Source organism: Gopherus evgoodei, chromosome 4 (assembly GCF_007399415.2).
Source record: "Gopherus evgoodei ecotype Sinaloan lineage chromosome 4, rGopEvg1_v1.p, whole genome shotgun sequence".
Classification (NCBI taxonomy): domain Eukaryota; kingdom Metazoa; phylum Chordata; order Testudines; family Testudinidae; genus Gopherus; species Gopherus evgoodei.
In genome coordinates, this window is record NC_044325.1 from 31,010,105 (window position 1) to 31,035,218 (window position 25,114).

Sequence of the window (25,114 nt, forward strand, 5' to 3'; positions counted from 1 at the left end):
AGAACCATTTTGAATGGACAAGATAAAAATGGATGAGATAAATTAGGAATGTAAAGATGAGGTAAAGAGTCAGTTGTGCATGGACAGTGCACATGTAACTCATGTCTACTTGCTGTGGTGCTCTGTCCCCCTCTAGTCGCACCTAGACCATGTAGAGATTGATAAGTCCACTACAGCTTTGGCACAGAGCCATGTGGTTTTTAGCTCATGCAGTAGAGGCTCATACAATAAGCTTCAGATGTCCCAGGTTTGATCCCATCTGCCAAGGACTGGGGTCTATGGCCATTACACATGCTGTACAGAAATTGGTTCCTATAGAATAACCAAGCCAATCCCAAAACATGTGATGCAATGTATAGTCAATGCAACACAATGTGTAAATGCAATTGAAGCAAGAGGTTTCCTGTGTAACTCTGGATGGGTGGCATGCCCATGCCCCTTTCACCCATGCTTGAGTCTAACCAACTCAGCATAGCTTTGCTCTCTGCCAAATAAAGGACCCTGAGTGATGAGACTGGAGTCAAACGGAGTTCTTAGGGAGCCAAATGGAAGAGGTCTTGCGGGAACCCCAACACCTTTGTGCAGAGAGAGAAGTCCAGATTGATATCAGTCCCAGTGTAATTTTGTTTCTGTAACGCTCACATTTCCTAGTGTTGCACTCTGTGGTCTCCCCCCTCCCCTGCCCAAACATTTTCTGTTAGTTTATTTGATGAGTGTTTGAATGTTGTCTGTGTGTATGCACATAGGTGGCTGCCAGAGGAAAGAAGAATAAGAACATTAGACACAGGATCTGCTTTTGTATTGTCTTGCACGGTGTGTTGTCATTTAAACCTGGACAAAGTGTGTATAAAGTGCTGCCATTTGGATGTGGTAGCACTTTACACTCACTTTGTGCTCCCTTTAGGCAGGTGTGAATGCCAACACCACATGTAAGGAGTGGGCAAATCAGGCCCATGTAGCCCAAACAGAGCTTCCTATAACCAGGAGAAGAGTAGGAGACCCACTGAAGTCCACTGGGGACCCTGCAACACAGATCTAATTTACTTGGAAAACAGTCAGATATTTTGGTGATGATCATAACACGGCCCCTAAAAGAAATAGATGGATGGGGTTAGATTTATGTAGAAAGATAGGCCATATTTTTTAAATGGGTGCTGAAAGTCAGGCTTCTAAGATTGTATTTAGGCATCTAAATGAGTGGCCTGATATTCAAAGGTGCTGAAAGCCCACCAGCTTCCACTGACAATGAATTTTTCCTGATTCAGGAGAAAGTAAGGGGGACTGCAGGCTTTGGCCCCATATTAGGCCCAGTTTGTTTTCCGACACAGAATAACCTACATAGTGAAGCAAAAGCTTCTTGTGGTTTATCTTGTAGCAGCTCCTTGGCCAGGAGTTCAGCTCCCCCACAAACCTGCAGATCTCAGGGAATCTACTGGAGGTGTCGTCCTTCCATGTCGAAGACCTGTGCCCCTGCACTACCAACCCTGCCAACTGCTACCTCAGACTTTCCCCAAACTAGGGTCCCAAGGAAGAGAAATGGAACATGCTAAGGGTGATAGAGCCTAAGGTTGTTCTGACTTTAAAGCAGATTCTCTGCTGTATCCAGGGGAAGCTGTGGGCTCTCATCCAAGCACCCAGCCACTCATGGATCCTTGGCTACCCTGAGGATTCTTATTGAGTGACAAAGGATACTGAGGCCCTATAGGTGGTTGACACTTCTTCCATGCTCCAGAGCCAGGAATCCACTGGGATTTTGTTTCATTCACCCACAGTGGGGAAGGGGGTGATTTTTCCCTCAGCAGCAATCAGGGGGTTTTAGTAGAAGTTTTCATAGGAAAAATTAAGAACTGTTTTTATCCATGGTATGAAGGCGTAACCAACATGATGTCCTAACAGTCTCTCCCCCCCGAGGAACTTATCAATTTCACACTGACTTTTGTTTCAGTTTTGTGATATGGTGTCTGCTCCAGAGATGAATCGCTGGGCTGGGCCTATTATCGATGTTCTCCTGGATTATGTGGGCAATGTGCAGCTCTGTGCCCGGCTAAAGGAGCACATAGACAGCTACGAGGACTGGGCAGTTGTTAAAGAGAAAGCAGGTATGATGCTGAGCTGAATTACATTACACAGGCCAGAACTGGTACCCGGGAAATCACATTGCTGGGGGATGGCCTGATAGTCATAGAAAGCTTCAACCAGTCAGAAACCACCTTCTTTCACAGGTAGAATGCTCTATCATTGGATCCCTTGTGGAAAGGTAGGGTAGGTCTTTAGTGTAATTTCTACTGAACTGTATTTGGTTTCAACCTTATTACGTTCTATAAGGTTATCTCAGAAGGGTTGAATGCCATTTTGGGCCATAGTTTTAGCTAGTATAAATTTACATAGCACAATTGACTTTGATGGAGCCAAGCTGTTTTACACCAGCTGAGGATCTGACGCACTGGGTCCAACCCATCCCTGATTTCAATGGAGACACACTAGGGATGAAAGTGGGCCATTAGGTCTATGCTCTACATCAGTCAAAATGGAGCAGGTCAATAATCCCATCCTCCCCACTCCTCTCCCTCCCTCCGCAGGCACAGACAGCCTGACATGCAGCAGTATGATACTAATACTTTGTCCTTCTAAAGCATCTTTCATCTAAGGATCTCTAGGGGCTTCACAAACATTAACGTATTGAGTCCCACAGCACCTCGGGGAGCCAGATAAGTAATAGTGGGAAACTGAGTATAATTAATAACTTGCTAAAAGCCACCCAGCAAGACAGTAGCACAGTCTGAGATGGACTGCAGGAATCCTGACCTGTAGTCCCCTCTCTTTGCACTACACCTAAGTACCTGGCAGCCACAGATCCCAGGGAGATTTCGCTGTTCTAGAAATAAAGAGCCCCTTTTGTGTTTATCCCTCACGCTTTCCTCTGGTTTATATTTGCATCTCCACCTTTTTGCTAAGCTGCGTTTGCATTAGGGGGTCACCTCTAATGACAGCTGAGCTGGCAGATCTTCGTGGCTGGCGTTTTGTAATGCAGGGGATTACTGGGTGATTTGGCTCATTGGCACAAGGGTTCCCCCTGTTCCCCCTGCACACTTACAAATCTCCTTCTTTCCAGGGGATTCTTTCAGCCCTCTTCAGAATCCTGGGGATCTCAACCCCATTTCCCCACCCATCTGCGAGGCCTCATCTTGTGCATACCATTATTCTGGCCAAGGAGGGCTGAGCATGGTTCCTGATCAAGCCAGAGGGGTTGCCACAGAGCTATCTGAAGTATTTCCTCTCTTCCACCTCACATTGTGTCTCAGCCTGAGACCAAGGGACATAGCTCCCAGCCCCATATGGCAGTGTCATGCATTAGCACAAGGAGCCAGCTGTCCTCCCCCGACAGGTCTGAACCTAGAACTCCACAGGGCTGCAATGTCGGGCAGACTGGATGCAGGCTGTGGTTAGTGCGGGACGTGTATTAAGGTGCAAACTCTCAGCTGAGCTGCGTGCTGTGCTGAGGATGTACACACCATACATGGCCTACTGCACAGTTCATCCCCTTTGACTGCACTGACTCCACTGCTGGGGGTCCTTCCTCCACAGCCCCTAATAAATGTAACGGCTCAGCATGTAAGGCACTGACCTAGCCTAATAACTCAGCTGATCTGAAAAAGCCCGACTAACATTTAGGTCCTGTCTCTTTTCCAGAGCTCCCCAGGCCTCTCGCTCACCTTTGCCGAATCAAGGTCCGAAACGTGATTGGGAGAAACCGCATTAAACTGATTGACACTTTGCCTCTGCCGGGCAGACTGATTCGATACCTACAGTATGATTATTCACAGTGACCTCGTGCGAACCTGGTGATCAGCAGCTTCCTTGTGCAACAACCCAATTCATTAGAGAGAAGAGTATTCACATGCTCATGTTGAACGGACAGCATGCTGGGAAGGAACTTGTGTCACATGTCACACAGGATCACCCCGTAGCTAATCTGTGTGCATTACAATGCTGGAAAGGGAGAGAGAAAAAATGGAAAGTGAAAGACACAGAGTGACACAGACAGGACAGACGATCCTTTGATCTTTTTTTCCAAAAAAAAACAAGAGTTTTGGAATGTTACACACCTCAGAGATCTGTAGGGAAGGGAACAGGAAAGCCAGCACTGAAAAACTAGCAGAGTCAAAGCCGCATGACATTGTGGGATTCAAAAAGGACCTGAGGGTCTTTCAGAGGTTAGAGTTCTTCAGTGCTCAGGAGTCAGTAATTGTCAAGAGTCTGCATATCTGGGGAAACAATCACATTTTCCTGAGTGTTATTTTGTTTTCTGTCATGTTAGACTGAGCCGTTTGCTGGTTGCTAATTCTCTGGTACCTTGACGTTTATCTCTCTCACCTGTTTATTTTGTTTCTTTGGCCTTTTCATTTGATTTTCAAGCGTTCAAAACTCAGAGCTTTTGAGATTTTTTCTCCCCAACAAAGACATTTTGTAAATATTGGTTCAAACCAAGAAGACTTGACTCATCCTAAACTCCTATTAAAGTCAGTGGACATTTTATTTGAGTAAAAATACCAGGACTGAAGGATTTAGCTCACAGTAAATACTGTTTGTGGTATATTAAATGTGCATAAGAGGTAGGGCTCTGGTATAAGTGAAATCTGCAGTGAAGATCCAAAAACTATTCTGAATTCCTTTTAAATGGTGTAAATCCAAAATAGCACCACCGAAGTCAATGGATTGTCTCCACCATAAAATTGCTATGAGAGCAGAATCAGGCCCTGAAGTTCAGGTGACAGATTTTAGTGAAGCCAAAACACTGAACTACTGTTACTTGTAGAAGAGTGAGATTATTTCAAAATTATAAACACTGGCACTAAGATTTTCAAAAATTAGGCTCCTATGTCCTTATTTATGCATTTAAATAGTGCCAGATTATGATACACTTACACTGAACCAGGGCTGGCTTCAGGCACCAGCGCAGCAAGCAGGTGCTTGGGGAGGCCAATGGAAAGGGGCAGCATGTCCGGGTCCTTGGTGGCAATTCGGCGGTGGGTCCCTCAGTCGCCGAATTGCCGCCAAAGAAGCGGTGGCGATAGAGTTGCAGCTGAAGTGCCACTGATCGCGGCTTCTTTTTTTTTTTATTTCACCACTTGGGGGGGCAAAAACACTGGAGCTGGCCCTGCACTGAACATTTACTTATGCCACAAGTAATTTCACTGAAGTCAGTGAGGGGACTTGTGCAGTAAGGTGCTACTCAAGGAAAATTACAGTATCATAATTTGGCCCTAAGTGGCCTGAATTTCAAAAGTGCTGAGTACCCGGAAGCTCCCACGGACATCAGTGGAAGCTGCTAGATTTCAGCCCCTTTGAAAATCATATCACTTATTTGGCACCTATATAAGGATTTACATTAGCCCCCTATCTTTGCAAATCTTGGCCTAGAAATACACAGGCTTTTCGCCCTCTTATTGTAAACACAAAAGGAGTTTTGGGCTCCAGTCTGATTTGGATTCATACTAGAGATTATCTGTACGTCCAACCATATATACATTAGGTATGGGTTGACCTGCCCACCAGATACTGATTCAGACAGAAAACTAAGGAAAGCAGGGGAAATACAGTTATTCGTGACAAACAGGGCTGCATTGCACACAGGTTTCTTCTTGTAGACTTGTACACCTTACCACAAAACTATAAGTGTATTGCACACATGCATGTCTGTTTTTGCCCAAAGTTTGGGGTGAAATTCTGCAAGCACTGCAAGGTATGAGATGTAAGCAACAGTAACAACAACTGCAGCTAATTGCACCTCTGTGTGTTGACTGTCCCCTTCCAAAATGCAATGGCAGTTGACAAACCAATGCCGTTTCAATTCAGATTGAGCTGTGATCCTCTAGCAGAGCTTTGAAGAAAGTGATTAGTGCCTGGCCATCTCCTCAGCTGGTGAAAATGGGGAAAGCTCCACCCATCGTCTTCATTTACTCCCACTGATGTTCTGGCCCCTCATTCTCAGGTCTAACAATGATGCTGACCATTTTTCCTCCTCCGGTGGGTATCTCCTGCTTTGGTGAACTATACTCCAGACACTCTGTCAAGGTTGAAAGGGAGATGAAGGACAGAAGAGATGCCAAACAACAAGCTATTTCCCGTTCCAAAAACAATGATGGGCCAGATCCTGCAAGATGCTGAGCAGCTCAATATAGCAACCTCAGAGGGAAAATAATTCAGAACAGGCACCTGCTCTGCAGCTAGCATAAATGGGCACAGCACCCATTACTCCAGGGGAGTAGCACCCATTTATACCAGCTAGGCTCCAGCCTTTGGTGTTTGCAAACAGTTTGCTAGAGGGAGCTCTGAAAATCACCCCTGCTGTCTGGTAACTCATCCCAGCAGCACGTCGCCTCCGAGAATATTTACATAATTCTAAGAAAACAATTTTTGACCACTTAAAACTCCCCAAATTTCCCCCTTTCAATAATGAACCATAATTTGCCAAGAAACAAACATACAATAAAGAATCAGAAAAAGACCCAACCTGGGAGTCCTCCTTGTGAGCCCAAGCATATTACCGCTGGCCTGACAGGAAGCTGCTCAGACACAGCCTTGCTTTTGAATATTTAGCATGAACATCCTAGGTGAACAGATGCCTGGCCTGTCCATACAGCCCTTACTTATGCTGGTGAACACTTACTTCACTGAAGAGACTTATGCCTGTGAATAAAGTGCACACCCACATATGAAAGGATTACACAGGCCAGCTCCAGTAGTCCTAATAGGACTGCGTGAACTAAGGAGCTTTTGATATACAGAAAAATCACCTGGTTAGCTGGCATAGCTCACACCTATGTGGGTTGAGCGTGGAGGGCCTGGTTCTTGCTTACTTCCATTATTGTAAATCAGGGGCAACTCCCCTGAAATTAAACCAGGCTAGAATCGGACTGAGTTGCAAACAGATATTGATACTGAAACCCGGCTTGGTGGAGATGGTTACCTAAATAGCTACTTGTTGTATAATCAGATTATCTGAGGCCACCTTTCTGATAGAATGATTTGAAATCACAAATGGTGTATATACAGTAATGCTGGGATTTCATAAGCAATCCAAAGCTGTGGAATACTATGGAGATGAAACCTTTACATCTGCAAAATTATCATGGGATGCAGTGTTGTTCTGTTTTGTTGAACCTGGAAAAACTGAAACTGGGTATGGGTTGAGCAAAAGACATATTACTCTTTAATTGGATAGCTACAGGCCTGATTGCTCTATCATACTTGTATCGGTCAGGCATACCGCCACTGAAATCAATAGAGCTACCCTAGTATAAAGTAGCAGAGGGGTAGCTGTGTTAGTCTGGATCTGTAAAAGCAGCAAAGAGTCCTGTGGCACCTTATAGACTAACAGACGTATTGGAGCATGAGCTTTTGTGGGTGCATCCAACGAAGTGGGTATTCACCCACAAAAGCTCATGCTCCAATACATCTGTTAGTCTACAAGGTGCCATAGGACTCTTTGCTTCTAGTATAAAATTAGTGCAAGAGTGAGCAGAAGTGGGCCCATACTGTGCACATAAACTAAGGAGAGATCACAGCATTGAAGATTTGACCTGGCAATCGCAATATCATTTTATCCTTTCTGCTTGACCCTCACTGCCAGCCTTCCCACAGTTAATTTACATTTATTTGCACTAAAACAGAGCAGGCTACCTCTCTCACACCCGATGTCCTGAATCTGTACAAATTCTCTTTTAATTTATAAAAATGAATACAGCTGTATAGAAGTCATTGTGAAATTGAAAAAATACTTTGGAGCCAAGGCTTTGGAACCAGCTCAGTAGTTCCAATATGCAGTAAATTGGTATATTTTTATGCATCAGGACAGACATTTTCAGTGATGAGAACTGTTGTCAGCTGTTCCAGGAATATTAAATGGCCAGAATACTGTACTTTTTTATTGCAACATGTGCAATTCACTTTATGTTCTTGTGCACTTTTTTGTACAAAAGCTTTTTCAATCATTTTATTATTTTTTGCCATTGTTTATAAAATATAGTGTGGGTTTAATATTTTACATTTGCATTATGTTTTAGCAAATGGTGGCTTTCCGGTGTTGTGTTTTTCAGCTTCTAAACAAAATGCAAATAAACTAACATTCTAAAATGTTACCTGCTGCACTGAGGACCCAGACAAAGAGGTATCTGGGGAAAGTTTGAACCAATCGAAGCAGTAATAAGTAATAATCTAAACAGTAGTCACAGGAAGAGGAGACTTGTATTGCTGGCGGAGAGGTTGTAGCTTCCCAGAAGAACGTCTCACACAAACCTCTTCAGTTACTTCAGCTACATGTAATGATGTCATTCGAGTTCTAGAGCACTGCTGCTTCACTTCTTAGAATACACCTGAACTCCATGAAAGGTCCCAGCCCTGGAACTAGAACCGTCCAGAAAGTGGGTTTCCCATTTGGCTTCGTTCCAAATCTGGCTTTTTTCCAAAGTTGCAAAGGAAAATTACCAAAAAGAAAAATTATAGAAATGTTTCATTTTGACATTTTGTTCCAATTTTGACTTTCTAAAGTTATCGTATTATAGTGCTATCCATGATCCTACAAAATGAAACCTTCTAAATGAAAAGTCACTTAAAAATTAAAAAAATAACAGAAGTGGTTTGACATTGTCAGAACTCTCCCTCCCCCACCTCATTTTCCTCTGAAATGACATTGACCCAGTTTCATGGAGTGTTTCCATTTTGATGGAACCATACATTCTGAAGTGGTTCCAGAGAGCCAGGTGCTGATCCCAGTCATCCTGCCTGCTAGCAGCCTGGCATAACTTCAGTGAAGCTACTCGGGGTTCACACAGCTGTGACTGTGTTCAGCATCTGGCCCACTGGTTTCAGTCTGACTACAAATGTGAGTAAGGGTCACTCATGTGAGAAAGCTGCAGGAACCCCTTGTCTGTAGCTCTGCAGCTTGCCTCTCTTGGGCCCATTTCTCCTCCTAAGAGGAAATTTTGTATTTCACTTCAATGGATACAGGATCAGGGACACTACCTCTTCATGGAGTCTTTTCTGAAGACAAGGAGGAAGTATTGAAGTATGATACAGGAGCCAGACCCACACTTCCATGCTGGGCCCCAAGACTCTATGGATCTGATTCTTCTGGATCTTGTGCTATTATTTACAACTATGCAAAGCTGGTGAAATGCTACCAAATCAGAGAATCGTGTTGTATAATGCCTTCTTTGTACAGGTGTAAATGACTGCACAAGGAGAAGGAAGTTAAGGCTTAAGCCTGGTTCATCTACCATGCTGTTATTTTTAGACTACAGGAATAACCCATGGTGGCTTCACTTCTGCATAGGCTGCTCTCAGGGTTACCATTGAGATGTCTGGGAAGAATGGGCCCACTGGCCAGAGAATTATCTGCATGCCCTTAATAAAAGTTGCAGGCAGTATACAAGGCCAGACCCTCAGCTGATGCATATGATCTAATTCTCCTGTCACTTTTATACAGTGTAGCTCTGTTGACCTCACTTACACCGCTAAGTGACTGAAAAATCAGGTCCATAATATTTAATCATAGGACTCCTGTCCTATTTGTTTAGCATTACTTCTTTGTAGGCTTTAAAAAAGTTTAACAAAACACTCCTTTTAACCTATCAGAAGTGATTTCACCACACATGACCAGCTTTGCAAGTGAATAACTTGCAAACTACCAGAGTACTTATTAATCTGCAGCTTTCCATCTTAGAATCAGGGCATGTCTACACTTAAACCACTATAGAGGGACAGCTGCAGTGGACTTCTTCTGTCCACCTCGTGCTGTCTACACTCGGGGTTAGGTCAGCATAGTTATGTTGCTTGGGGGTGTGGATCACCCCTGAGCAGTGTAGCCATGCCAATGTAAGCTCCTAGTGTAGACCAGTCTTCAGGCAGAGTACAGAATTGTCCCTGGGAAGCTCATTGCCTTGATCAACTGAGGCTTGGTCTACCTAAACCTACCTGACCTAAAACATAGGTCAATCTAGTTATGTCGCTAAGGAGTGTGAAAAATTAACCCTCCCCCCAAGATACATAGTTTAGCCAAACTAAGCCCCCTGTAGACACCTTTAGATGGAAGAATTCTTCTGCCAACCTGGCTGCTGCTTCTTGTAGAGGGGGGGATTTATGACAGCAATGGGAGAAGACCTTCAGACACTGTAGTAAAGTGTCTGCACTACAGTGCTGTAGCTGTGCCACTGTAGCACTTCTGGTGCGCACATACCCTGAGGCATCAGTGTTCACACTCAGATCCTCCCTCTTATATCACTGGTTTTGCACTTACATGTTCAAATGCTAAACCATTTCCAGTCTATTCTCTTAGTTGTCAGAGGGCAGGTCTGCTTTCATTCACACCAGTTTTAAACTGGCTAATTTCATAGCCTTCAGTGGAGCTACTCCTGATTTACACCATTGTGAATAATTAGAGAATCAGGTCCTCTTTTCTGAATGACAACCCCTTTACAAACTAAACCTGAATCTACTCGCTGGGAGGACAATAAACATGCAATCTGAACATATTCGAGATGTGGAGACAAATAAAATTACCTGCTTTATTTTTTTTAAACTCTCTTGATATTTACACGAGAGAAGAGCTGAAATCGATTTACAAACTTATCTTCTGCATTAAATACTGTCCTATTGGTAAAAGAAAGTGACCTGAAAACCTTAACTGATTTCTTTAGAGTGACTTTAAAGTACAAGAGATGTTATCAATTTAATCACGTCATTGCTGCTGGTGGTGCAGAGCCGCATAAAGACATTCCCATGTGGAAAAGGTGTCATAGGGGTTATAAGTGCAGATTCCAAATGGTTCTTAGCCTGACACACCCTGGGTCAAACAATTATCTTAAATGTAAGAGGCCCAGTTCTCCTGTCATTTAACAGCACTGGCTTCAGTAAGAGTTATTCCTGATTTATACCAGTGCAGTGAGGGGAGACTGACACCACAACCACTATTTAAGTCAGCCAGTTTGTCCCTTTCCGATTAAAGGAGCAGCCTGTAATAGCTGCCCATCTACAGACAGATGGAAATGATAGCATATTCTTTCCCTAAGAATTGCTCCACAGCGTGATTAGCTGATGGGCCAATGTCTGAAGTTACATTTCAATTTCATTTGAAAGAGCTACCGTACACAGCACAAAATCCCCTCCGCTCCCTCAGGCTAAATGTATCCAAACACATTGAAAATAGGAGCTGGCACTGCCGGTTTGGTAGGGATGGGTTTCAAAACCACTGGTCTGTATAGTTTCTGCCCCATACTGCCCGCCTCTTTGCAGAAGTGTTGGATCTCCCCTGCGGGTGCTGTGCTTTTCCTCCATAGCCCCAGGCCTGGAAAGGGTGACTGAGGTAGGGCTCCATGAGTTTGGTAAACAGGTTGTCCATGGTACTGAAATGGACAGCAGCTCCAGGCATTCATCCGGCCAGATAAGGATGTCCCGGGCACTTTGATAGGCTCCTTCTTCCCACTGGGCTGGGCAGGCAGAGGGGGGCTGCCTGGCTCAGTGGTATCGGGACCCTTTTTGCTTTTCTTGCCCTCGTAAGGAAGAAGGTCCCTGGAGTTTGGAAGCCCATCTAATCCGGTGGGAAAGCTCCCAACCAGCAGACTCTGAGTTGGTCTGGGTTCTTCCCAGAAGGAAGCCGGCAGCTGTCTTTTCCTCATGGGCACCTGATCTGGCCTTACAGACTCTGGGCTTTGCTCTTGCAAAACCTGTTCCTCGTTGAAGTTCTCCTCCACCTCTGATAGCCTCAGGACCTTTTCACTGGACGCTCTGCAGTGATTTGGATCAGGGCCATCTGGATCTGAACTGCGATTTCTATCCTCTGCCCCTCGTTTGGAGCTGGATTCCATGGATTTGCTGGGGTGGCATCTTGGTATCCTGGAATATTTCTGAGAAAAACGCTTGAGCTGCTTCTGCAAGTATTTTCTGTGATCAACTGAGCGGCGGCAAGGAGCAGACTTGTCCAGAGCAGCTTTGATGTCACTAGAGGCCAGGTTCACAAAATTCAGTAACGTTTTCACCTCGCTGTCTGATGCCATTTCAAAGAGGGACCCTCTTGGAGATTTCCATCAAAAGTTTATAATCCCACTCCTCAAACCTGGGCAAACCTGTGAAAGCAGGAGGGACATATTCACGACTTCAAAACCCAAATGCTCCCCTGGAGCAGGAAAAAAAATCGAAAGCATCAAGTAGATGGGAAAAACAAGAACAAATCAAACTTCTCAGCTGAATAAGCAAGGTGTCAGATTGTCATGCTGGAGAAGTTTGAAACATCTGCAGCACATCCACATCCTTGCAATCACAAAACCACGGCACGCACACACACGCGCACACACGCTAGTTTGTTACTGCTGAGAACCAAATGGTTAATCTTGTTAGACAGGTAATGTTTAAAGCGTAAGCAGAAAGCGCAGCAGCACTTCCATGTCACTGTAACCAAAACACACACACTGAGTAGATTGTCTCTCTAATATTGATTGTTACTGTATCACTGCTGAGAAGAACCCAGTTCCCCGGCTAATCTTGTTATACAGGTTATACACTACCAACCTTTAGAGAAGCAACCGGACCCTCTGAGTGTTTAGAAGCAGTTTAGCAGCACTTGAGTAAGCTGAATGAATATCAACTCCTTCTAGTTAGGGGGCTTTCTCAGACCAATCAGAAGCCACTTTGCCAAATACAAAGCATCCCAATCAGGCATTAGGCTCCCCCGTTCTCACATTCTTTGTCATCACAAATTGTCGCCATGGGGACAGCCACAGAAAGACAGCTAATAAATACGACCATTTCCCTGTGATTTCTACCATTCTCCACTCTTTCCTCCACCCCTTTTTTCCTCCTCCACCCCCGTGAGGGCCTTCTTTTTGCTCCCCCTCCAACAACACAATCCAACATGATATGCTGCTGCTGAGTAAAGAAAGTTTAGACGCCCTTTTCTCTAAACTACCCCAAAGCTGTCTGGAGGCTGGCAGTAACCATGCTTCAATGACACATCACAATGCTAGTTTGGGAGACCAGACTAGCCTGCTTTTAACTGTTCTTGATCAAGGCTTTTTTTTTTTTTTAAAGGGAGGATGATGTCAGAAAAAAAGGTAGGAAAGGAACAAATCTCTAAAGAGATGTGCAGATATCCATGGAAAGGGAGCTTGAGCGCTCAAGAATCTTGTCTTTATGTTTGCCCCCTCAATTGAGCCACACAAAAGCTGAATTACCCATTCAAACTGCCTGGACAAAAGGATGGAGTTGGATAGTACTCTTGCATCTGTAGTCAAACAGTTAGAGACTTAAATCGAGTCGTCATGATGGAGAAAGAGTTAGACAAAGCCCATAGAATTGCCATCAGCAAACATTTTCCTGTGTCATATTAATGGGTCTCCATGACTCCCCCTGGCCCGGGGACAATAGCACAAGTTTGCACACTCGACTACTGTCACCCTGCCAACGCTGGCAAGGAGCAGAAACAGGACAATCCTTTAAGGGGAAAGCATGCCCACTGCAGGGAAGGGAAGAAGAGAGCGAAGAAAAGCGTGTGAAATGCTAATTGAGCTGCTTCCTTTACTGATCCAGAGTTATGCGAGTCCTCCTCCTCCTTGCAGGGCTGTCCCAAGGGGTGGCAATAACTTAATAGCACAGTAAAACCCGGAGTCCCATGATGCACGTTATCCCCTTGGAGATCTGTGAGAATAGGAGAGCAGAAAAACCTGCCCTTGGTGAATTTCAGAAATGCCAGCCATTCAGAACTCAAGGCAGCTTGCACTCCTGTCCAAACAGCCATCGCCTCAGGCTTGAGCAGCCATCAGCTGAACTGCAGTGTTCAGCTGGAAGACTCATAAAGATTGCAGTGCCTTTGAGGTGGAAATACAATATAAGGACTAAACATTATTAATTATTATTATTAAAAGAGAGGCCCAAACATAATATCTGGATTCAAACACATCCATGCTTTGGGGCTGTCTGAAATCCAAACCCAGATCCAACTTTTGCAAACAAAAAATCACTCTTTCAAGGGCCAGTCACAAAGACCTGAACTTTAAAATCTAGCCAACATCCATATTTTACAGCTTGTGCCCATTTCTATTAATTTTACTTTCCTTACAGGAAAGAAAAGTGCTTGCTTATGCCATGTGGGGTTGATGACGCCCTTTAAATTAAGTGTCTCACTTGGCACCAGATCTTGAAGACCCTATTCCCTTTTTGATCATCCCTTACCCAGCCACTTGTGATGTCATCAGGAGTTCTGCAGATGTAAGGGCGATGTAAAAACTCAGGGGGCAGATCCTCAGCTGGTGTAAATCAGCATAGCTCCATTGACGGCACTAAATTCATTGTTTTACTGCTGGTTTAACACAGCGTGAGATCAAACTCAGGCCTTAAGGCTTTTTCTTAAAGACTGGATTTACATGTCAGGCCAGATCCCCAATGTGCTACAGTCCATTTGTACAGGTCTCATCTGCACAAAGGGTCTCGGAAGATGGTAGGTCCAGCCAGCAGAGAATTCCCCCAGGGAGGCACAATCCCTAGGCCACCCTGCTTCTGGTGGAGCAGCTGAGGCCAGTAGTAAGAGGCATGGCTGAAACACTCCTGTCCTCTGGCAATCACCAGCTGCCAAAATGGCCCCAACTGTTGGTTACACCACCGCAGTGGCTGCTCCAAACTATACTGGAGTCTGGGATAAGGGCACAGATCCATCCCCAGCACTGGTGACCTGCAACCGGTTCCATTGCACTAACCTCACAACGGCACCCAAGCATCTGTCTCTCTGTTTCCAACTAACAGAGGCAGAAGAGGGTAAATATTCTTGAAGAGACAATATGAAGTTTCAGCAGATAAGAAGTTGGGATCTACTGATACAAAGTGCTATATAAGCACAGCATCATCATTCAGATGGGGCCGTAACTACACTAGGTTGTCTTGCATAACCTTTCCCACCAGTCCAATTACAGAGGCAGTTCCACTGGGGGAGCTCTAGTGTAGACAACTCTGCCTCGGGAGCTTTTATAAGAAACTCTCCTGAGACCTTAGTCCTGGGTTATTCCATGCGAGAAATCTCTCTGCACTCTTATAATGTCAATCTCCTCCACACACACACACTGCTTGGGAATGACAAGCAGTCGCCTCTTGATATATAAACCAGAGACTAGTCTTCCAGTCCCAGGTCACACAGTGATCATTTTGCTTGCCATGTCCAGAATAAAATTTTTTATGCTGCACAGGCTAGATGAAGCAGCAAAGAATCCTGTGGCACCTTATAGACTAGCAGAGGTTTTGGATCATGAGCTTTCGTAGGTGAATACCTACTTCATCAGATGCATGTAGTGGAAATTTCCAGGGGCAGGAAGATATATGTGCAAGCAAGCTAGAGATAATAAGGTAGTTCAATCAGGGAGGATGAGGCCCTGTTTTAGCAGTTGAGGTGTGAAAACCAAGGGAGGAGAAACTGGTTTTGTAGTTGGCAAGCCATTCACAGTCTTTGTTTAATCCTGAGCTGATGGTATAAACAAAGACTGTGAATGGCTTGCTAACTACAAAACTAGTTTCTCCTCCCTTGGTTTTCACACCTCAGCTGCTAGAACAGGGCCTCATCCTCCCTGATTGAACTACCTCATTATCTCTAGCTTGCTTGCACATATATCTACCTGCCCCTGGAAATTTCCACTACATGCATCTGACGAAGTAGGTATTCACCTACGAAAGCTCATGATCCAAAACCTCTGTTAGTCTTTAAGGTGCCACAGGATTCTTTGCTGCTTTTACAGATCCAGACTAACACGGCTACCCCTCTGAGGCTAGATGAACAGTGTTTTCATCCAACCAGTGTAAACAGGTATCCTTCCAAGGGCTCATCTCTTTGCTTATTTCCAGGTAACAAAATTACATCTTGTTTACACTTAACATATGAACCAGGCTGGATAAACTGTGTAAGTCTTTGAGTAATGTAATCCCCTCCTAAAGAGCTTAATGGCTAGCCCACATTTCGGGAAAAGCATGTAACAAACAGATGGGAGAAGGATTTGGACTGCTCTGGGCTGTCACAGAATGTTAATGAGCTGTATCCTCCAAGACTTGGGAAACTCATGCAACATACTGAAAGGTTCTATACAGAGCCTCCACCGGCACATGTAACAGAGCCACCTCTACCTGGGCAGAGTGTGATCCCCCTCAAGTCTCCTCTGTGAAATGATTGCTGGGGCTAAATGCACCAAGTTCACCCTGGCCTCACTTTATTGATGTGGATGGAGTTACCCTAGGATGGTGTCGGCTCATTCGTTATATGAGCTAGGTGGTGAGAGCTCTGAGCAAGGAGAGGTGCACAAACTGGGAGGAACAACCCTGTGGCTCAGAGACACCCCTTGAGTATCAGTTCCTCCCCCACTTCCTCCTAATTTACTGCTTCCCTCAACATTAGCTACTCTGGCCAGCAAGTGGGGTGAGTGGGTGGATCTAAGGCTATGCATTCCCTGCCTATTCCTCACCCAGTGGCTTCTCATCCACTGTCCCCTGATTACTCCCACGGGCCTGTTACCCACTGTAACCGCTTCATGAGCTTTTTAGCCCTTGCTGTTCCATTGGGCAGGTGTGGCGTCTAAGGCCATGTCTACACTACACTGTTAAGTCGACATAAGTCATCTTACGTCAACCTTGCTGTGGGTGTGGACACACTGCGCTTTAACTCTCCTGCTAAGCTGACATAATAAAACCATCTCAAAGAGAGGCATAGCACTTATGGTGATGTTCTTAGAGCAAGCAGTGTCAGTGTAGATGCTGAGTTGCTTATGTCACCCTAAGTGGCCTCCAGGAAGTGTCCCACAATGCCCATTGTGACCACTCTGGTCACAGTTTGAACTCTGCTGCCCTTCTGCCAGGTACTCAGGCATGTGCCCCTCCCCTTTTAAAGCCCTAGGAATTTTTGAAATGCTTCTTCCTGTTTGCTCAGTCTGGAGAGCTCACATCACATCTCCCCAGTTGACCATGCCGACTCCCTGCAACAAACTCATGCCTGCCTGGAGTAACTGGAGTTGCTGGATCTGATGGGTCTGTGGGGAGAGGAGGCTGTGCAGTCACAGCTCTGCTCCAGCTGCAAGAACTTTGATATTTCTGGGCAGATTGCTCCTGGCATGGAGGAGAAGGGGCACAATAGGGACATGCAGCAGTGCCATGCTAAGATCAAGGAGCTGAGGCAAGCGTACCAGAAGGAAAGGGAGGCCAATCATAAATTTGTGCATCACCAAAGACATGCCACTTCTACAAAGAGCTGCATACCATCCTCTGCAGCAACCCCAACTCCACTGCTAAGAGCCCCGTGGATACTTTGGGGGGCAGGTGCTGGAGACAGTGGCTAGCAGAGTGAAGTCCGAGGATGACGTTGTAGATGAGGAAAGAGCTGGAGGACAGGCGACAGGAATGTTCCATGGCTGGTGAGCCAGGACCTCTTCTTAACTCTGGAGGGGTCTAGCCAGTCCCACACTCTGACTCTGGCACACTTGCTGCAGAAGAGGGGAGCTCTGGTAAGTATTCATTGTGCTTTGATACTGCAGGGAGACATGAGGTAGAGGTCTCCTTTTTTTAACCAGGATAGACGAGGGATTGAAATAACCAACACAACACCATTTGTATCTGGTTTCATTCCCCTGAGTAGCTAGGCAGAGGGGTCCCTGAGGAAAAGTTTGTTGATGCACCATGGCATGTCACAGGAATCCTCCATTGAGATTTCTAGGAAACTTCCCTGGAGGTACTCTGCAATCTTCTGCTGAAGGTTTCTTGGGAGGCTGTCTTGCTTCTTCCCTTGCTGTAGGAAACTTTGCCGCACCAATTGGCAATTACTTCTGTAGGCAACAAAGCAGTACACAGGTGAGCAGCATATGGACCCAGTTAGCAGCCACATGCAAGCAGAAGCTGCACACTTGCATCCTCTGTTACCTTCAGGAACGAGATATCAGCTGCTATCGCCCACACTTGTGGAAAATGGTGCCACAGTGATACCTCAGGTGCTCATAGTGATACCCCTCTGAACTCCCCTCTGAAACAAGTTGTTTGAATCAAGGTTCTGAGTGCACTCACAATAATGCTTCTGTTTATTGTTTCTTTAGCTTCTGCAGTTATGCCCTTGATTGTCTCCTCCTGCATACTGGCTGAGTGGCTCCAGATAAGGAGGATGAACCAGGAATAAGGAAGACATGTTCAGGGAGGTGCGATTGCAAGCAGAGAGCATGGAGAGAGGCTATCAATGAGAAATTATATATGGATAGCCAGGAGAGGAAACAGGAGCAGGAGCAGATGATACAACTGCTACTGGGCCAAACAGACATGCTGAGGACCCTGACTGAACTGCAGACAGAACACATCCATTCTCACCTCCCCCTGCAGCCCATAAGAACTGCCTTCCATTCCCTCCCCACTCTCCACCCCCACATTCCTTGCATATTCCCAGGCTGTCTCAGTACCCCATGCACTCCACCTAGAGGACATGTATCACAATGACAGCTGGACATATACCCAACTGTGAAAGCCTCATTTGAAAATATGTCTTTCATTTTCATGTCCCATGTTTGTATCGTTGTTGAATAAAAAATGTACTTATAGAAAGATAAGGAATCTATGCTCGTGTCCCACAGATGATGGTTGCTGCTGCTGAAATTCATACACAGTGGCAATCGGTGCATTTGCATTGTAAAATTTATGCATACACAGCAACCATTACAAGGTTCATACTACAGTGCAAGAAAACAATGCCTGGCTAAACACATTACAGACAGGCACATTACTGGGGCTTATTGTCAAAATGCTCCTTCAAAGCCTCCCTGATTTGAATAGTCCTCCATTGAGGCCCTCTAACAGCCGTGGTATCTGGCTGCTCAAAATCAGCAGCCAGCCAATCCATCTCAATGCTCCACCCCTGCAGAAAATTTCCCCCCTTAGCTTTACAAATGTTATGCAGCACACATCAGGCTATTATGATGATGGGAGTATTTTCCTCATTGAGGTCTAACCTGACAAAAAGGCAGCACCAGCGAGCCTTTAGTTGTCCAAAGGCACATTCAACTGTCAGTCTGCACCTGCTGAGCCTGTTGTTGAATCAGTCAAGCTTTCTGGTATAAGGCTTCACAAGCCATAGGAACAAGAGGTAGGCTGGGTCTCCAATGATCACTATGGGCATTTCCACATCCCCCATTGGAATCTTTTGGTCTGGAAAGAAAGTCTCTGCTTGCTGCTTTCTGTACAGGCCAGTGTTCCTTGAAGATGAGTGCACTTTCCCTACCCCCCCACTTCCTGCATTGATGTTGGTGAAACGACCCGGTGATCCACCAGAACTTGCAAAATCATTGAAAAATAGCCCTTTCTGTTGATGTACTCTGTCACAAGGTGATCTAGGTCCAAAATGGGGATATGCGTGCCACCTGTCACCCCACTGCAGTTCAGGAATCCCATTGCTGAAAAGCCATCCACTAGTTCCCACACATTGCCCAGAGTCACAGTCCTTTATAGCTGGAGGTGATGCACACTTGCATCACTAAAACCCCCTGGTGGACTTCCCAACTCCAAACTGATTCATGACTGATCGGTAGCAGTCTGGAGTTGCCAGCTTCCACACAGCAATCTCCACGCACTTCTCCACCATTAGAGTAGCTTTCATTCTGGTGTCCCTGTGCCAGAGGGCTGGGACGAGCTCTGCACACAGTTCCAGGAAGGAGGCTTTACACATCTAAAAGTTCTGCAGCCACTGCTCATCTTCCCAGACCTGCATCACAATTCAATTCCACCTCTCAGTGCCTGTTTCTCATGCCCAGAACTGACAGTTCACTGTGTGCAGCTGATCCATGAATGCCAAAGGCAATCTTAAATTGTTTCTTTCCATAGCACCCAGCAGGGGATTCATTATCAGATTCACAACACATGAAACACTGCAGGGTCAGCTGTGTTGTATTCATAATGCTCACCACAATACTGGAGAGCAGTGTAGGATCCATGCTTTGAGTCAGAGATGGTGGGCACACAGTTTAAAGGGGCTGTTGAAAAGAGGCACAAAATGAAATCAGAAGCCCCTGGAATAATGGGACGAAAAGCCCACCACCATGAAGCCCTGCGAACCCTTCCCAGAATACCCAACAGCAGATGGAGGGGGGTGCGAGAAGTAGAGGTGCGGGGGGTGCTGCAGCACCCCCAGGTTTTCTGTGAGGTCCAAGCTGCCGGCCCCGTGCCTGGCCGCACACGCGGGGTCCTGGCTGCTGGCCCCGCATGTGGGGTCCTGGCTGCTGGCCCCATGCCCAGGGGTCCCGGCTGCCAGCCCTGAACATGGGCTGCCAGCTGCCAGCCCCATGCCTGCCCCCAACAGTGGCCCCAGCCTCAGCCCCCTTACCCCTGTCTGTGTCCCACTCTCCTGGAGACACAGCCCTGCTCCTGACCTCAGCTGGGGTGGGGAGCACAAGGTAAAAAGTTTGGGGATAGTTTGCTGGCTTTCAGCTCCCCCACTATAAAAAGTGTTCCAGCACCACTAGATGGTGGTGAGTTGCACAGTAGAATAGCTACTTATGGAGCACTGCTCTCTCTGTCGATATAAGAGTACCAGCAGTGGACATGCTCCATCCTCACAGGAAGCGTTGTGTGAACATGCAAAAGCAGTTTAATTACAGTGATGGATGATCATCAACATAACTTTGTAGTGTAGACATGGCCCACGTCCCATTCTAGCCCTTTATTTGCTCCATTGTGTATGGCCCTTTCTAATATAGCTGGGTTTAGAATCAAAGAGCTTTGTCCACTAACACTTTCCCCTGTGCAGCTATTGTGCTGCTGCAGAAGGTAGTTCATGGTGAAGAGGCTTTGTCTGCTGCTCTGGTACCCCATTTCTCTGCAGCTGGATAACAATAGGGATCCTAAGGGGAATAGACTGGAGAGCAGGATTTTTATTTTTAAAACCCTTTCAAGGTCAGACTCAGGTTGAGCTGCATAGGGTTTTCTCTAAGAGGCCACCGGAGCCCTTTTGTTCCTCTCTGCTCTAACCATGTTCATCCCAATGTACGTGTGAAAGGAACAATTAACAATAGGGCACTTCTCTCTGAGTTTCCAATGCACTTTGAAGTGTCCACCCAGCAACGGCTTAAGAATGATACATCATTTTCCACTGTGAAAGTGACACACTAGTACAGCAACTGAAAAAATGTCTCCACATGCCTTCCCAGCATGCAGACAGGGACCAGCTGGAAAGCCACTTCATATCTGACATGTCACCCTCGACAGCTCTCTCCTGGGAATGTTCAGGATGCAAGATTGTGTAATTCATGAGAATACATACATTAGATTTAAAATTACAGCCAGGCTCTCAACCATGTAGCCTTTGCTTCAAAGCTGAAGCAAGGAGAGAAGGGAAGAGCGGGTTTTCTTACGTGGAAATACGGGAGAAGAGTTTCTAAAGTGTCATTTATTTTAAACTATATCAGGCTTTAGCTGTCTCCACAGCAAATCTTCCCACTACCTCTATACATACAGAGGCCTTCAGTACTTCAACACCAGCCTAACTTTAACCATGCGAGTATCCTATTGAAATCATTGTACCACATTGCTTACTGGTGGGGGACCTTGAGTCATTTAAAAGGTTCAGTGTCAATAAAAGCAGTTTCCTTTGATGTGCAAGTCACTTTATTCAGATGCTCCCCGCTCTATGGCTTGAAGGGTGAGGTGTGGCTTGGTGAGTAGGGAGAGGAGCTAAACTTGCTATGTCCCTCCCAGTAACCTATTGACTGAATGGAAACCACTGTTGTGCAGCCCAGAGCTGTCTTTAACCACTGTTCATTTTCATCCTGTAAAACAAGACCCTGCTTTGGGCCACAGCACTATGGGTATACACAGGGGTGTTAAGATCTGTAAAACGAAGATCGGTATCGTTTCCTGTCATGTTAGTAGTACAAGGGTGAACTATTGAATGTTGATAAAGAGGTAATGCAACATCTTAGCTGTTGTGATACAAGAAAATCAAAATGCGTCCTTCAGACATTAGCCATGACTACAGTTAGCTAAATACCCCCATACAAAAAACAGACTTTTTTGGCTAAAAATTTCCTGGAAATTTTGTCATATTTCTCAATCAAAAAATTTAGTTGATATTAAAATGTCCAACTTTTTGGGCCAGTTCTATAACTGACTGAAAGACTGGAGGCCAAATTCATAGAAAAATCTCAATCTTATTTTCTTTTCTTTTGGGTCAAAATTCCATTCGGCATCGCATGGCTCATTGGTAGTGTTAATTTAGCCACACTGAAGGTCTCTTTGTTTGCAGTCAGGATAACAAGAACATAACAATCAGGAAAGGTCCCCTATGGGCTGCCTGCTTAACATCACTTTTGCATCTCTATTAAATACGGATGGAAAATTTAAAAAAAAATGTTTCACTACACATGGTTGTGTGTGTCTCTTGCAGAAGGGGCCTTCGAACTTAGAAGTAACAGGTGGCCACAGAGCTGCTAAAGTCATTAGCTTTGCTAAATATTCTCAGCCCTAAATCATCCCCTTTCCCTCCACAAATGGGGAGCATGAAAACCCCCCGGTGGAAGAAAGATGGGACACAGAAGTACCTCTTCCCCTCAGTCCTTTAGCAACCCTTCCCCAGGGGGCTGTGGAGGTCAGGCTCTGGGGGAAGGGTTGACCTGGGCTCAGCATTAAACCTCATCTAAACATGTAACAGCTTGCCCAACCTGTTGTGTGGAAAGCCTAATAGTGTGCTCTGCATTTGGTGTATCTGTTAAAGAACAAAGTGCCCTTGTGGAAAGAGAGGAAGTGGGATCTGGTGATTCAAGCATGGGATGGGTGTCAGTCCTGGGTTGGATTTGACATTGATTTTTTCTGTGGCCTTGAGTAAATCACTTAACTTACCTATCTATAAAATGGGTATTATGAATCCTTACCTACCTGACGTATATAATGCATTTTACAGTCTCAAAGTAAACTACTATCCTACAAGAGGAGCCAGAGTCAGCATTTGAAGCACAATGCAGGCCCTGTTTTAACCTGTTGAGACACTTTCTCAGGGTGTTCAGAACCATAGGTCACTGTGTTACACCCCCCGTCTTCTCCCAGCACTCCCACCAGCTCAGCAAGAGACACTTGTTGGTGCCAAGCTGTGTTTCAGTTCCCTGACACTCTCACCATTGAACTCCCCAGAATCATCCCCCTAGAGCATCCATCTCTGTCACTAGACACTCCCAGTAATTACCAGGAAAGCTGCCCCCAAAGAGACACTGTACATACACCTGGAAGGTTACATCTCAGGAGCAGGTCCTTTATAACAACACAGCACTGCAACCTATTTATGGTGAAAACAAATATAAGTTTGTTAACAAAGGACACTTATTTGCAGATTCTAGTGGGTACTGAGTAAGAATAATAGAAATAGAAATAGTTACAAATAAAACAAAAGTATAACATGCTCTCTAGAGACAAAAGCTTAACATGCTGCAGTTTCTCACCCTCAAAGTCTTCCTGAAGAGTAAATTGGTTTTCACTCAGTCTAGGACCCATTTGTTCATCACTCATCCCTCTCCACTGCGCGTGTTCCTCAGTGAAATAGATAATGGGGTGTTGTCCTCGTATCCCAGGGGATCTCAAACTGGGGGTCGGGACCCCTCAGGGGGTCATGAGATTATTACACATGGGGGTTGTGAACTGTTAGGCTCCACCCAGGGCCGGCTCCACCATTTTTGCAACCCCAAGCAAAAAAAAAAAGCCTTTCAGACTGTGCTGCCCCAAGAATGGATGGAATGATGCCCCTTAGCATGTGCCACCCCAGGCATGTGCTTCCTCCGCTGGTGCCTGGAGCTGGCCCTGGCTCCACCCCAAACCCCGCTTTGCCTCCAGCATTTATAATGGTATTAAATATATTTAAAATTGTTTTTAATTTATAAGGGGGGGTCACACTCAGAGGCTTGCTATGTGAAAGAGGTCACCAGTGCAAAAGTTTGAGAACCACTGTTGTACCCTGTTATAGTCCAATAAACCTTTGAAATACATTCCTTTTTGTTCTCCAATGTGCTGGTGTCATACTGAGTTCTCATTCCCACATCAACCAGTTTTTCCTGTTGACGTTATAGGCAAATGTAGCTCCCATTGTTTTTGGCTCACAATACTTAATTTCCATATGGTAGAGAGATAACTACCTTCCCTCTCATCTGGAAGAAACCTGCTTCTTCCTTTGTTTGATTACAGACTTTAAAGTATAATAAAAGTAGGTATACATAATGCCTCACCTAATGTTTAATACATATATAGATATTAATCACCAGTGCATCACTGGCTTTCAATTGATACCTCACACAACATTCTTTATAGATAAATGCTATGACAGCAATATGTTAGGTGTAGTGAGTTTGTCACGCCTGAGAGAAGTTGCTGATAGAACAATGCCCCCCCCTTGCCAGCTGGTATTGAGTGGTTCTTAGGTCAGACCTGCACACTGGATTTTTATATATGAATCAGTGTGACTGACTCCTTCCTGCTAGATCCCCTCTTTCCCCTTTGGAGCATTTATGGACACCCTTAGCCCCTATATCATTGTACAACAGGTGAATAATGCTGAGAGATATTGAACTCATGTAAAAGCAGGAAAGAATCCTGTGGCACCTTATAGACTAACAGACGTTTTGGAGCATGAGCTTTCGTGGGTGAATACCCACTTCGTCAGATGCATGCATGCATCTGACGAAGTGGGTATTCACCCACGAAAGCTCATGCTCCAAAACGTCTGTTAGTCTATAAGGTGCCCACAGGATTCTTTGCTGCTTTTACAGATCCAGACTAACACGGCTACCCCTCTGATACTGAACTCATGTAAGTTACTTGAGAGAATCCCATTTCACCACTTTCAGGTATACGGTGAGATACAGAAAAAATTGCCATAGGTGGGAGAGTAAAATCCTGTTGATCATGGATCTTGGTCTATAGAGTTAGCCCATTCTGACTCCTGGTAAAAGCACGGATAGCCTGTCCCTTCCCTTCTTTAAAGGTTTCCCATGTATTTGTTTTACTGACTGAAGTACCTTGTGGATGCTAAAAGCATGAGCTTCACCAAAGTCTTTCTGGGGCATATTAAAGGAGAGAATATTTCCTCCTTCTT

The 25,114-nt window shown here is 45.3% G+C and overlaps 2 protein-coding genes across 3 annotated transcripts in view; one reads left to right on the top strand and one right to left on the bottom strand.

Annotated features, from left to right (window-relative positions):
• The window catches only part of ASB2 (ankyrin repeat and SOCS box containing 2), a 40,796-nt gene extending 33,449 nt beyond the window's left edge, over positions 1–7,347 (top strand). Inside the window, exons 9-10 of the mRNA XM_030558852.1 lie at positions 1,946–2,099; positions 3,691–7,347. Of these exons, the coding sequence (XP_030414712.1) occupies positions 1,946–2,099; positions 3,691–3,827 (291 nt within the window). The 3' untranslated portion in view covers positions 3,828–7,347. The remainder of the gene's footprint in view (positions 1–1,945; positions 2,100–3,690) is intronic.
• A 73-nt stretch (positions 7,348–7,420) lies between these two features.
• FAM181A (family with sequence similarity 181 member A) overlaps positions 7,421–25,114 on the bottom strand; it is a 32,035-nt gene continuing 14,341 nt past the window's right edge. The window contains exons 1-2 of one of the 2 annotated variants that reach the window (XM_030558855.1): positions 12,565–12,602; positions 7,421–12,122 (exon numbers count right to left, since the gene is read on the bottom strand). In XM_030558855.1, coding sequence (XP_030414715.1) covers positions 11,178–12,053 — 876 coding nt within the window. In that variant the 5' untranslated portion in view covers positions 12,054–12,122; positions 12,565–12,602 and the 3' untranslated portion in view covers positions 7,421–11,177. Of the gene's footprint in view, positions 12,123–12,564; positions 12,603–25,114 lie in introns of those variants that run through there. The other variant, XM_030558854.1, reaches the window with a different exon arrangement.